The sequence below is a fragment of the Ranitomeya variabilis genome, chromosome 8, assembly GCF_051348905.1.
Source record: "Ranitomeya variabilis isolate aRanVar5 chromosome 8, aRanVar5.hap1, whole genome shotgun sequence".
In the NCBI taxonomy this organism is placed as follows: domain Eukaryota; kingdom Metazoa; phylum Chordata; class Amphibia; order Anura; family Dendrobatidae; genus Ranitomeya; species Ranitomeya variabilis.
The window spans coordinates 3,857,372-3,871,306 of NC_135239.1; the positions used below are offsets into that span (position 1 = coordinate 3,857,372).

Below are 13,935 nucleotides of genomic sequence, written 5' to 3' on the forward strand. Positions count from 1 at the left end.
AGCATGTCATGTCGCCCCCACCACCAGAGAACCAACCACATCAGGTAGGGTAAGACAGATACAGGAGTATTATCCCTGGAGGCCCTCTGACTAGCTAGCTATGCAAAAGCAATTGGCTGACTCTGAGAACCAACCTTTCTCATTCTACAGACAAATAATGACCATATGATGGACGTATAAGTGCACCTAGGCAGGCCTAGGTAGTTAGTGAGCACGAAAACAGGTGACGTGCTAGGACGCAAATTAAGATTTTCTACAGATGTGACAAAGGAGAGAGTGTAGAGCTATACTTTGGACGGTTACAGCTGAAATGGGAAGACATGGAAAACAGTCCCATAAACCCACTTGATGTTAAAGTATTGGTAAATACATTCATTGACGGTATGACCAAAGACTTACGATACGAAATATAGACAGCCAGACCTGAATGGCGAAATGTAGATCCGAAAGACCTGAGGGTTTCTAAAGAAGTTGAACAAATTAGGACAATAAGACGACGTGTCATGTATGCTGGAGCAGACACATCTTTCTTCTCCAGTTGGTTAGGTGGGATCAAGGGATTCCTTCAATAAGTTTGTTTAGTACTAATTGCCTTCCTTATAATTGAATCGATAATCCTCTGTTGTGTTATTCCCTTGTACAAAAAGGTTATTGCCAAAGCAACTCCGACTGGCACCTTCCTCAATCAAGAAGTAGACCCACCAGAGTACGATGGTACTGATCCAGGGGAGATCCCGAAGTATATTCCTCTCAAGAGAGTAGACAAAACCTCCCATTCTCAGATGATGCTAAGAGATTTAGTTTAGGGACAGTGGGAGAACTCCATGTGAGGTTAGTGAAGGGTTCAGCTGCCTGGAGGCCTCTCGCTAGGGGAGAGTTTCTGAGGTGTCTGGATGAAGAAATCCACCTCCCCTTTTCCCATCACATGGACAGTATCGAAGGATCTTTCTTTAAGGGAAAAACTTAGTGTTTAGGGGGGATTGTCAAGGTGAAAATATATTTCTTATATACCTTTGTACTTTTATATATCTTACACTGTAAAACAATAAGTTTTTCCTATCTGCTAGTTAATGCAAATGTAATTGTATTTAAAGATGGCCGCCAGGGTTCAGTTTCGTTTCTGGTTTGTGTCTGGAGGGATGATTCATTTCTTCAGAATCGAAACTCAGGAATGTGAAGAAAGGGAGGATTCACCAGAATACGTCAGAACAAATCAGGAAGACTGGATGCTAGCTTAAACCCCGCCTAATGCACGCCTTCCCCTAACACTCAATATAGTATTGTGTATTTTAGAATAAAGCCAGTTGGTGTGACCGCGGCAGACATGTGTGGATGCACGGGGCATTAACTAAGTTTGAACCAGCTACCTGTCTGATTTATTCTTATCCGGTACCAGATGCCCTGCACACATATTAATTTGGAATGACTGGTGAAGGAAGGGTAATTGTCGTATTACGACCCCGACAACAGTAAGTCTCCCCCACACACAGTAAGTCTCCCCCTCACACATAGTAAATCTCCCCCACACACAGACTGGACATTCAGCGTCTTCCACTCACACACCACCTCCTCACCTATCTGTCGGAGTCCCACAAGGTTCAGTCCTAGGGCTCCTGCTCTTCTCCATTTACACTTTTGGCCTGGGACAGCTCATAGAATCTCACGGCTTTCAGTATTATCTCTATGCTGACAACAGACAGATCTACATCTCTGGACCAGATCTCACCACCCTACTAACCAGAATCCCTCAATGTCTATACGTTATTTCATCCTCCGCAAGATTTCTAAAACCTAATATGGACAAACCAGAATTCAACTTTCCCCCATCTCACCCTCCCCCCCCCCCCAACGGAACTATCCATTACAGTAAACGGCTGCCCTCTCTCCCCAGTCCCACAAGCTCGCTGCCTCGGGGTAATCCTTGACACTGATCTCTCCTTCAAACCACATATCCAAGCCCTTTCCACTTCCTGCCAACTTCAACTCAAAAATATTTCCCGGATCCGTACATTCCTAAACCAAGGATCTGCAAAAACCCTAGTCCATGCCCTCATCATCTCCCGCCTCGACTACTGTAACCTGCTGCTCTGTGGCCTCCCCTCTAACACTCGCACCTCTCCACTCTTCTAAACTCTGCCGCTCGACTAATCCACCTGTCTCCCCACTATTCCCCAACCTCTCCCCTCTGTCAATCCCTTCACTGGCTCCCTATTACCCAAAGACTCCAAAACACTAACCATGACATACAAAGCCATCCACAACCTGTCTCCTCCACACATCTGTGACCTCGCCTCCCGGTACTTTCCTGCACGCAACCTCCGATCCTCACAAGATCTCTTCCCACAATCGCATACAAGATTTCTCTCGCGCATCACCCCTACTCTGGAACCCTCTACCACAACACATCAGACTCTCGCCTACCATGGAAACCTTCAAAAAGAACCTGAAGACCCACCTCAAGCCTACAACCTGCCGTAACCACTAAACCCCTGCATGACCACTGACCTCACCTACTGTATCCTCACCCATCCCTTGTAGATTTTGAGCCCTCGCGGGCAGGGTCCTCTCTCCTCCTGTACCAGTTGTGACTTGTATTGTTTAAGATTATTGTACTTGTTTTTATTATGTATACCCCTCCTCACATGTAAAGCACCATGGAATAAATGGCGCTATAATCTTCCCCATAGTAAATCTTATCCACACAGTAAATTCCCCCCCACACACAGTAAATCTGCCACCACATTAAATCTGTTCCACACACAGTAAATCTGCCCCACACACAGTAAATCTGCCCCCACAGTAAATGCCCCCACGCACAGTAAATCTCCCCCCACGCAGTTAATCTCCCTACACACACAGTGAATCTCCCCCACATAGTATATCTCCCACACAGTAAATCTCCCACACACATATTAAACCTCCCCCCACACACAGTAAATCTTATCCACACACAGTAAATCTCTCCCGCACACAGTAAATCCCCACACACAGTAAATCCCCCCCCGCACACAGTAAATCTCCCACACACACAGTAAATCTCTCCCCCACACAGTAAATCTCCCCCACACAGTAAATCTGCCCCCACACACAGTAAATCTGCCCCCACACACAGTAAATCTCCCCCACACAAAAATCCCCTTCATAGTAAATCTGCCCCACACACAGTAAATCTACCACTGTTGAGGAGAGCCATAAGATCAAATGCTTAATTAATCTCAAGACATGAGATTGAGAGAAATGACCCATAAAGTTTATTGTTTAACCTTACATAAGCTTGCTCGGATCAAAGTGTGACAATAAAGATGGCTGCCATATCCTGTTTCAACACACCACACTCTGGTATCCAAGATGATGCCCACCCTGATGACCTCATGGACCAACCCACCCTGATGACCTCATGGATCCACCCACCTTGATGACCTCATGGACCAACCCAGTCTGATGACTTAATGGACCCGCCCATGGACTAGCTCATTGCCCTACCCACTAACCAATGGAATACATCCGATCACACCCATTTTAGAGCTCACCGGGCCCCCCCTTACAGGGGTTATATAAATCTATGTTCGGATTAAATAAAGGCTCTTGGATCTGAGCCATAGATTGATCAAGGAGAGTTTACATCAGACTGTGTCTGGTGTTATTTCTTTAGTGCACACTTGATCTACAAGGGTTGGACAAAATAATGGAAACACCTGGAAACATCAACAAAAGTTAGTTTAATATGGTGTAGGTCCACCTTTTTCGGCGATTACTGCCTCAATTCTCCGAGGTATGGATTCATACAAGGTGTGAATTGTTTCCAAAGGAATTTTAGCCCATTCTGCAGTTAAAACACCCTCCAGTTCTTTGAGCGACGATGGTGGCGGAAATCGACGTCTAACTTGAATCTCTAAAATGGACCATAAATGCTCAATAATGTTGAGGTCTGAGGATTGTGGGGGCCAGATGAGATGCTCAACTTCATTAGAATGTTCCTCGTGCCATGCTTTAACGATTCTAGCTGTATGAATTGGTGCATTATCATCCTGAAAGATGGCGTTCCCCTCCGGGAACAGTGCTTGAACCATTGGACGCCCAAATTGCCTAAATAATCTGGGCTGTTAATTCTTCCATGAAGGGATATCATTGGCCCGGCGGATCTCCACGAAATAGCACCCCAGATCATCACAGAACCTCCACCATGTTTTACGGTTGGGAGAAGGCAGTCTGGATGGAATGCTTCTTTCAGCTGTCTCCAAACGTACACTTGGCCGGAGGTCGGAAATAGGGTAAACAATGATTCTTCTGAGAATATCACGTTTCCACTGCTCGAGGGACCAATTCTGGAGGTTTCTACACCACTCTAAATGCTTGGAAACATTTGTCATTGAGAACAGCGGTTTTCTAATTGCAGCTCTTCCGTGGAATCCAGATTTGCGCAGTTTTCGTGGAAACCGGGTTCTGTAGATGTTCATTGAGATCAGCAGTGATTTTCGGAGCCGTGGTCTTGCGATCCTCTCTCACAATTCGCTTTAGAGTCTGACGGTCTCTCTGTCAACTTTGACTTTCGGCCGGACCTGTGCTTTGCTGCGGACGTTTTTCCTTCTCTTTCAAACAGTCATTACTTTGGAGACAGTACCTCTTGACACGCCAAGCATTCGGGCACTTTTGTTACACTAGCACCTGCCATACAAGCACCAACAATTTGGCCTCTTTGAAAATCCGAGAGGTCTGCCATTGGTATCAGGTTCTCATCAATGTTCTTACAATTATGCAAAACAGTTAATTTACATACACATATCACATAACACAAATAATCAACTACAAAATATTACCATATGTCACGGTTTGCATGTTTATCACATGTTCGAAGATTAATATGCCAAAACGTTAGGTGTTTCCATTATTTTGTCCAACCCCTGTATATCTCATTAGGCCAGGAGTAGGCAACTAGTAAACATTTGTTATTGTTCAGCCTAACATTTTTGGCCGCCCAACGTGGGGCCAGCAGAGGAAGAAGCCCTAAACCCTGAGGATTGGCAAATGGAACGGCAGGATGAGCTAAATGCCCCGAACCAGGAGACTGATCACCTCCTTATCAGAACACGTTAAGTCTGCTGATTTTTATAATCTGTAGTCTTTGCCTGTGTCCTTCGGGGCATCCTGTGCAGACTGCATGACTGTGTCCGGTTTTTGCGGTGTCTGTAAAACAGCTAAAGGGTCTTTCCTCTGCTGGCCATTTAATTGCAAGAACCGTCACATGTTTTAGTTGCCTGCTGCCGGTTACATGTTGTGTAGAGGGAAGATGACTGGTAGTTAGTAGAGCAAGTGAGTTTTTCAGTGGTGTCTGAAGAAAAAAGGATATTGTCTGTGGTACAGTACACGGTTGTTGCCTGTGATATGATTTTCAGTTTTGGATAGGAGAAAGTAGGCCTAGAGTGAGTTGACTCGATCTGGTAGGGGCATGTGACCTAGAGAGAGTTGACTCGGCACGTAGACTGGTGAATTGAGGTTTGGCACGTGACCTAGAGTGAGTTGACTTGGCACGGAGGGGGCTGGTAATTTGATTAATACGAGGTATTTTTGTAAACTACGGAACACGGAAATCAGACAGGGACCATGTGGCAAGAACAAATAGGAAGTGTGTGCTGCAGACTCGGTTCTCTTTAGAATCTCAAGTTTCAGTCATCTTCCCTATCTTATTGTTGTTTGGGGTTTGTTTTCTTGAGTATATATATATATATATAGAGAGAGAGAGAGAGAGAGAAATTAATGCAGTTCTGCCATATTGGCACTAAGCCAAATTCAGTTGGCAAGTTAGACCAATGTACATTAGTCGTGACTCGTGAAGGAAAGTCATGTTAAACAATGTAAAAAGCTTATGATGTTGTGTGGAATGCCAGAAGGGGGGAAGTTACAGCCCCTGGAGTGGAAGATTGTCTTGAAAGAAAGAAAAGGTACCCTAGAAGATAATGGATTGTCTACTGCTAGGGCATGGGAGTCTCTGAAAGTCTGTATAGAGAAAATTGGGTAGAAGAGGAAAGGAATAGAAAGGACAGAGTTTTGAGTTATGTGTATTACAAAAATGTATCCTCTGAGCGGCCACTGCCGTATAATGGTGGCACAGGGCCATGTGCTACCTCCGATGGCAGCCATTTTATGGATGAGCCATGTGTTAAATCTGGCAGCCATTTTGAGGATGAGCCATGTGCTACTTCTGGGAGCCATTTTTTGGGTGGCAAATGTGGTACTTCTGGCGGCGGCCATTTTGTGGATGGCAAATGTGGTACTTCAGGCGGCAGCCATTTTGTGGATGGCAAATGGAGTACTTCTGGCGGCGGCCATTCTGTTAATGGCAAATGTGGTACTTCAGGCTGCAGCCATTTTGTGGATGGCAAATGTGGTACTTCTGGCGGCTGCAATTTTGTAACATCGTCCCAGATCATACAAACGGAGCAATATCATCATTCCAGGACTGTTACTTCCTCCTGCTCCTCATACACAAGTGATTACATCTGTACTCCCAATGCCACCTCTACTCCCGCCTCAGGTGCCACCACCAGCAGTGCCTATGCTCATGTCTGAGAAGCCCACCCTCTACGTCAAGTTTACACCCCAGAAAGCTGCTACTCTGTTCAACCAACTTCCAGATCCAGAAAAACAGCCGATGCCTTTCTACAGAAGCATACTTCAAATCCAATGGAATTACTCAGTCACGTGGTAAGATCTCATTTCCCTGGCAAATCTTAAAGCAGGCGATGCATATTGGCCTGTTATGGAGATCGCGTTTAATGATGCCTCACTTGCCAGTGACACCACATGGGACTCTGGTGTTGAGTTCTGCCAACAACTTAAGAGATGGGCCTCGGATAAGTTGGCTGAACAGTCAACATCTTTCAAGGATGTCACGCAGGAACCAGGGGAATCGGCGGAGAGATATGCTCGTCTAACTCAAATGTTTAATGATCTTGGCTTCAGTATCCAAATAAAAGTTCAACGGACACTGCTCGTCTCTTTTGTTGAAGGCATTCGGGAAGCCCTGAGGATGCAATTTCAAGCAATCAGACCTGAATATGCTACATTGGATCCTAAGGATATTTTAACGATAGCTAAGGGATTTGAAAGAACACTCCCTGAGAAATCAACAACCTCGAACAAAAAGACATGTATTCTGTGGACTGAGGTGCAACATAAAAATCAGAAACCTCCATCACCTCATACCAAAGATGTCTGCTTCAATTGTGGTAACCGGGGTCACCGAAAATGGGATTGTAGGGCCCCTCTTCCTAGATGCAGATTCAGGAACCACAACGAGAATAACCGCAGATTCAACTATCCTTGTCACAATGACCAATACTCCGGACTACCACCACAAGCTCAGATGCATCCAGATGTCAATCACACCGCTGCTCTGATGGATTTAAATACCCGATAGGACAAGATCAAGCCTGTGTCCACTACTTTGCCTTCTATGTCTGGTCCAATAGCCAAAGTAACTATCAACGTTCATAGCAAACCCTTACCGTTTCTTGTGGATACAGGTGCAGCCAGAAGTGTTATCAGATTACAGGACCTGCCTTTTCTCAATTTGATATCCTCTGAAGCCGTGACATGCGTGGGAGTGGATGGCAAGCCTACTTCTAACAAGCTCTCCCGCAAAATACAGGTTGGACCATACGAAGATGTGTTTATGCGTCTAGTGGTGTGCCCCACTTGTCCTGCTAACCTTCTGGGAGCAGACCACCAAAAGCTGAGAGCGACCATCGCCTATTCATCAGATGGTCTCATCATCACCATCACTGACCCGCTTGATCTGATCAAAGAGTGTCAACTTCAAGCCACACCTCTGCTTATGAAGATGGACGAAGCTGCTAACACCGTCTCAAGTGTTCCGCCAGAAGTGATGTCACAAGTTCCATCTACTCTAAGGTCTACTGGCCCTGAAGATATAGGACGTCTTGCTGTACTTCCAGTATGGGTCATTTTTAAACCTGGATCTCATCCTCCTAGGGTGCCCCACTACCCACTCAAATCTGCCAAGGAAGACTCTTTGGGCACTCAAATCAAGAGTCTCTTGGAGAATGGGGCACTAGTCAAATGTAACCCTCTCTGTAACACACCTTTGTTCTCAGTAAAGAAGAGGACGTTAAAAGGAGGAGCCCCGAAGTACAGTATGGTTCAAGATCTCCGGGCTGTTAACGAGGCAACTGTACTAGAAAGTCCCATTATGCCCAAACCACATGCATTGTTGTCAGAAATACCATTGGATACAAAACGTTTCACGGTCATCGATCTGGCCAATGTTTCAGCGTACCACTGCATCCAGAAGATTGGTACCTGTTTGCCTTCAGTTACGTTACAGAGCATCACAATAAACCTGGACGGTCTTACCAAAAGGAGCACAGAACTTATCAAGTAATTTCTCTCAGGCCCTTGCCTCTTGTCTACAGCCATGGAGAGAGATTAACCATCAAGTTGTCCTCCTCCAGTATGTGGATGATCTCATACTATGTTGTCCTGATCAGGCGACTGCTGAAGAGTAGAGTCTCAGTCTTCATCTTGCACAACAAAACTGTAAGGTGTCCCTCAACAAAGTCCAGTGGTGTCAGCCTAAAGTCATGTTTTTAGGCCACTGTTTCTCTCCAAAATTGAAACACCTAACGGGTGAAAGGAAACTTTCTATTAAGACCGTTCCTCTACGAAAAGGACCTAAGCAGTTACAAGCTTTATTTTTAGGATTTATCACATATTGTCGCCAATGGATTCCAGACGCCACCAAGCTGATGCATTATACAATGACCTCAAGACGTCAGCTTTTCCACTATGTCCCGAATCCGTGGAAGCCTTCTACGCTGTTAAACAGGCCATACAGTCTGCACCAGCTCTTGGAATCCCAAATTATCAACCTTTTTACTTGTTCGTCAGTGAAGTAGCAGGACATGCTTCCGGAGTCCTAGCACAGAAACATGGGGGAAGAACAAGACCAATCGGCTATTACTTTGCCCGCCTGGACGCCGTGTCTCAAGCTTCCCCGACTTGCCTCAGAGCCGTACATGCTACACATATGATTCTGGACAAAACTTCTGATATCATCTTAGGACACCCGGTTCTCTTAATAGCTCCACTACATAAAAGCTATTCTTGACCAGACTCAACCTAAACACCTGTCACTGCAGCGTCATATGAGACTCCAATGTTCCCTCTTGATTCCAGATAATGTCACTCTTGCCCACTGCACCATCTTCAACCCGTCCAAGCTGCTTCCTCTTTCCAGGGAGGATGTGGATGATGACACTGATGCTCTCTGTGAAGACGCCTCTACACACTCAGAGGATCATGACTGCCTCAAACAAATACAGGAAGAAGCAGCCTCCAAGAAAAACGTGTCATAAGGCCCATTCCCACATGCTGACCAGACATTCTTCACTGATGGTTCCAGATTTGCAGATGAAACAGGAAGGTTCCATACGGGATATGCTGTGGTTACACATGACCAGGTCATCTCAGCCAGATCCCTACCACTGCACATGTCTGCACAAGAAGCGGAACTTAAGGCTTTGACACTGGCTTGTCAGGAAGCGACGGAAAAGGTGGTCAACATCTACACGGATTCAAGATATGCTTTCGGAGTGGCTCATGACTTCGGCAGTATCTGGGCAGCCAGAGGATACCTAACGTCCAGTGGAACTCCTGGAAAAGATGCTGCTTCCATACATGAACTTGTGGCCACTCTAGAGCTACCTTCGGAGGTTGCAGTGATCAAGATCGAAGGAATAGGCACTGAAGGGCCTCAAAGCTCTCTTATGAGGTTTATCCATCTACATCAAGACAAGACACCAGATGATGAAAAGAAGTTGTGGCAAAAAGGAGGAGCTAAAAAGGATGAAGATGGAGTCTTGAGGATGAACAAAAAGATCTGTCTACCCTGTAATCTGTACCCCTCGGTGACAGAATGGGCACACGGTATCACCCATAGAGGCAAGAATCAGATGAATTACTTGATTTGGAAGACTTATATGGCACCTGGGATCTTTGTCACCCAAAAATATTTCAAGTCCTGCCTTGTGTGTGCAACATGCAATCCAGCACCGCCTCAGAAAGTTACTCAGAAACATTTGGCTAAACCACTCTATCCCTTTCAGAGAATTCAAATCGATCATAGTCAAATGCCAAAAGTAGGGAAGTAAAAGTATGTACTGGTAGTGACTGACGTTCTCAGAATGGCCCGAAGCCTATCCAGTAACCAGCATGACTGCCAGAGTGACTGTTAAGAGACTGGTGACTGAAGTAGTATGCAGATATGGGATCCCAGAGGTAATTGAGAGTGACCAAGTACCCGCATTCACTGCAGCACTGACTAAGGAACTATGGACATTGGTGGGAGCGGATTTGGGTTTACATACTCCATATCACCCCCAGAGCAGTGGAAAGGTAGAAAGAATAAATGGCACCTTGAAAAATAAAATACTGAAAGCCAGACAGGAGGTCAGACTTCCTTGGACAGACATTTTGCCCATTGCCTTATACTCAGTCAGAAACACTCCAAGGGGCCCCATTAAACTCACACCATACAAGATTCTTTTTGGGGAGCCTCCAAGGTTGGGTCAATATTTTCCACAACAGCTAGCCTTAGGAAGTGATACTCTTGTAAATTTTCATTGCCCTTACTAAAGAACTGTCAGTAACACATGCAGGAGTTTTATCATCTATTCCAGATTCCAGTGAAGGTACCCATACTTTCCAACCTGGTGACTACATGTTGGTAAAGAAATTCATCAGAAAGATATCCCTGGAATCAAGATTTGAGGGTCCCTACCAAATACTTTTGACTAGTGATGAGCGAGTACAGTCGTTGCTCGGGTGGTCTCTGAGTGTTTGTGACTGCTCAGAGATTTTGTTTTCGTTGCCGCAGCTGCTAGACAGGTTGAATACATGTGGGGATTCCTTAACAACCAGGCAACCCCCACATGTACTCAGGCTGGCTAGCAGCTGTAAATCATGCAGATGCGTCAACAAAAACTAAATCTCTGAGCAGTCACAAATACTCAGAGACCACCCGAGCAACGAATATACTCGCTCATCACTACTTCTGACCACTCCTACTTCGGTCAAACTTGAAGGAAGACCAACGTGGATTCACGCCTCTCACTGCAAGAAATAATACAGGTCCCACCGGAAAGGTTACAGTAGCCTTAAAACAAAAAAGCTGAATTTCCTACAAAAATAATTAATTAGGAATTCAGGTGTAGAAGATCCCTGGGACCAATACTTTTCGTGGATGAAGGGATGGCAGAGATGGCTAGCTCAGATAGGTGTTGTTATCCTTGTCGTCTTAATTATTGCAGCCATTATTGTTGTGTTCTTCCCTGTGTAAGGAAGAGATCGAGAAAGGAGTAGAAACATCAGTGCCCATTGCTCAAGACGTTATTCTGCAGATATAGAACAGCTAGGCCCTCTTCAGTCTTTTACAGTCCCCAACTAGGCAGTCAGAGTAGGTGTATGCAAGTTTGTGAGACCTGCAGACTAAGGCCTCTTTCACATTTCCGTCAGTACAGGGCCGTCGCAAACAGTCGGCCCGACGGACGTTGAGCTAAATTCTGCACAACGTGGGCAGCGGATGCAGTTTTACGACGCATCCGCTGCCCATTGTGAAGACCAGGGAGGAGTGGACAGAGTTCCGGCCGCGCATGCGCGGTCGGAAATGGCGGATCCGACGGACAAAAAGTTTCCTTGAACGTTTTTGTCACGACGGACCGCAAAAACACGACGCATCTGTTGCACGACGGATGCGACGTGTGTCCATCCGTCGTCAATTAAAGTCAATGGCAAAAATACAGATCCTGCGGGAACATTTGCAGGATCCGTTTTTTTGCCAAAACGACGGATTGCGACGGATGGCAAAAAACGGAAATGTGAAAGAGGTCCGAGTCCTTGTGAAGGTGATAAAGAAAAAAAAACTGGCACCATCCTAAGTCCTGTTGACAACTCGTACTTCGGTCAGGATTGCTGAGCGCCTCCTGGATCCCTCTCTCACTGTAAACTTGTCAGACAGGTAGGGACAGGGCAGGATCTTACCTGCTAGTCAAAGTCCAGCTGCAAAGGGAGGTTTTCCACAAGGGTAAAACTTGTCTCAAACTGGTGAAAACTCCAATTCCCGCGCAAGATGGTCAGATCTAGGATGTGTACATCAGGGTTAGTCACATGTGTATTCTTTGTAACCATGGTGATGGGAGAATAATAGATCCAGTAGGTAGGAAAGTCCCGAGGACGTGGGTAGCGCGCTCCGATATACCCATAATTGGTCACACATTGTCTGGTGTCTATAGCATCCATACTTAAGAGAGAAGAGAAAGAAGACTAGACTAATAATGGTGTGCACATCCACATAGTAAACTATAAGAAAAAACCTTTATTGCACCTCAAGACAAAACATTTAAAAACATGTAAAATACATATAATAAACCATCCCCCCCAAAGAATTAGGCATAGAGTGAAACAAATGAAATAATCACTGTTATATTTATAAGAAGCTCAATAATGGCCCCTGTACACCATAATATAGGTCTAGTCAGTAAGCACAAGCAAATATTAGAGGCAAGCCATAAAACATCCCAAAAATAACGTGACCACAAAAGTCTGTGTAGTGAATACAATACACCTTACATAGCATATATGCACACGATTGCTGTCACAAGTGTTGGGAAACAATGATGCCTCCCAACCCCCAGATCCCTGGTGTGTTATCCTAAAAGGTATGGGGATAAATTCCCAAAATATGAAACACCATAGGTGGAAAGAGGAAAGGACACAAAGTCCAATAATGGAATGTGCGGCAACACTGGGAAAAGGTGAATCTAGAACCTGATGGATGGTCACTCCTGGTGGAATAAAGATCAACAGAGGCTGCAATAGCCTGTAGGATGTGAGTGGGTAAAGCCACATTACTGAGGAGAAAGGCTGCAGGATGGAGCCATGTGAGCATGGAGTCCTGAGAAAGGGTAAGAGGGGGTGAGGAAAGGCCCCACGTGTATCGCTGCAGCTCTGTCAGCTTCCCAGTGTTGCTGCACATTCCATGATTGGACTTTCCTTGTCCTTTCCTCTTTCCACCTATGGTGTTTCATATTGTGGGAATTAGATTTTGGTATGTGGATGTGCACACCATTATTAGTCTTTTTTTCTCTTCTTTCGTACATATCCAATACAGACTAGGTGCTGCACCCCATTTTTGCAATTTATATATTTGTGATAGCAGGGCACCCCTGATTCCTCTTGTGTATAGCATCCGGATTGTCATGAAGTCTCTGATGTCATAGTGACACTTAACACTGATGGGTTAGGGAACCACAGTAGGATCAAGGAAAAAAAAAGGTTAATAAAGTATTTGGGGGGGGGACTGTTGAGGAGAGCCATAAGATCAAATACCTAATCTACCTTAAGACATAAGAGATTGAGAGAAGCGACCCAGAATGTGTATTGTTTAACCCTACATAAGCTTGCACAGACCAAAGTGTGACACTAAAGATGGCTGCCATTTCTTGTTTCACCACACACCATGTGCTGATATCCAAGATGACGCCCACTCTGATGACCTCATGGACCCATCCCACGGTGACGCCCACTCTGATGACCTCATGAATCCGCCCACCCTGATGACCTCATGGATCAACCCACCCTGATGACCTCATGGATCTGCCCACGGTGACACCCACCCTGATGACCTCATGGATAAACCCACCCTGATGACCTCATGGATCCGCCCACAGTGACGCCCACTTTGATAACCTCATGGACCAACCGAGCCTGATGACTTCATGGATCCGCCCATGGACTTGCTCATTTCCCTACCCACTATCCAATGGAATACATCAGATCACTCCCATTTTAGAGCTCACTGAGCCCCCTTACAGGGGTTATATAAACCTGTGCTCGGATTAAATAAATGTCTTGGAGCTA

General features: G+C 45.5%; 1 protein-coding gene across 1 annotated transcript in view; it reads left to right on the forward strand.

Moving 5' to 3' along the window:
• Positions 1-13,570, forward strand: part of PIK3R3 (phosphoinositide-3-kinase regulatory subunit 3) — a 60,205-nt gene extending 46,635 nt beyond the window's left edge. The window contains exon 7 of the mRNA XM_077277633.1: positions 13,552-13,570. Coding sequence (XP_077133748.1) covers positions 13,552-13,555 — 4 coding nt within the window. The 3' untranslated portion in view covers positions 13,556-13,570. The remainder of the gene's footprint in view (positions 1-13,551) is intronic.
• The last annotated feature ends 365 nt before the right edge of the window (positions 13,571-13,935 follow it).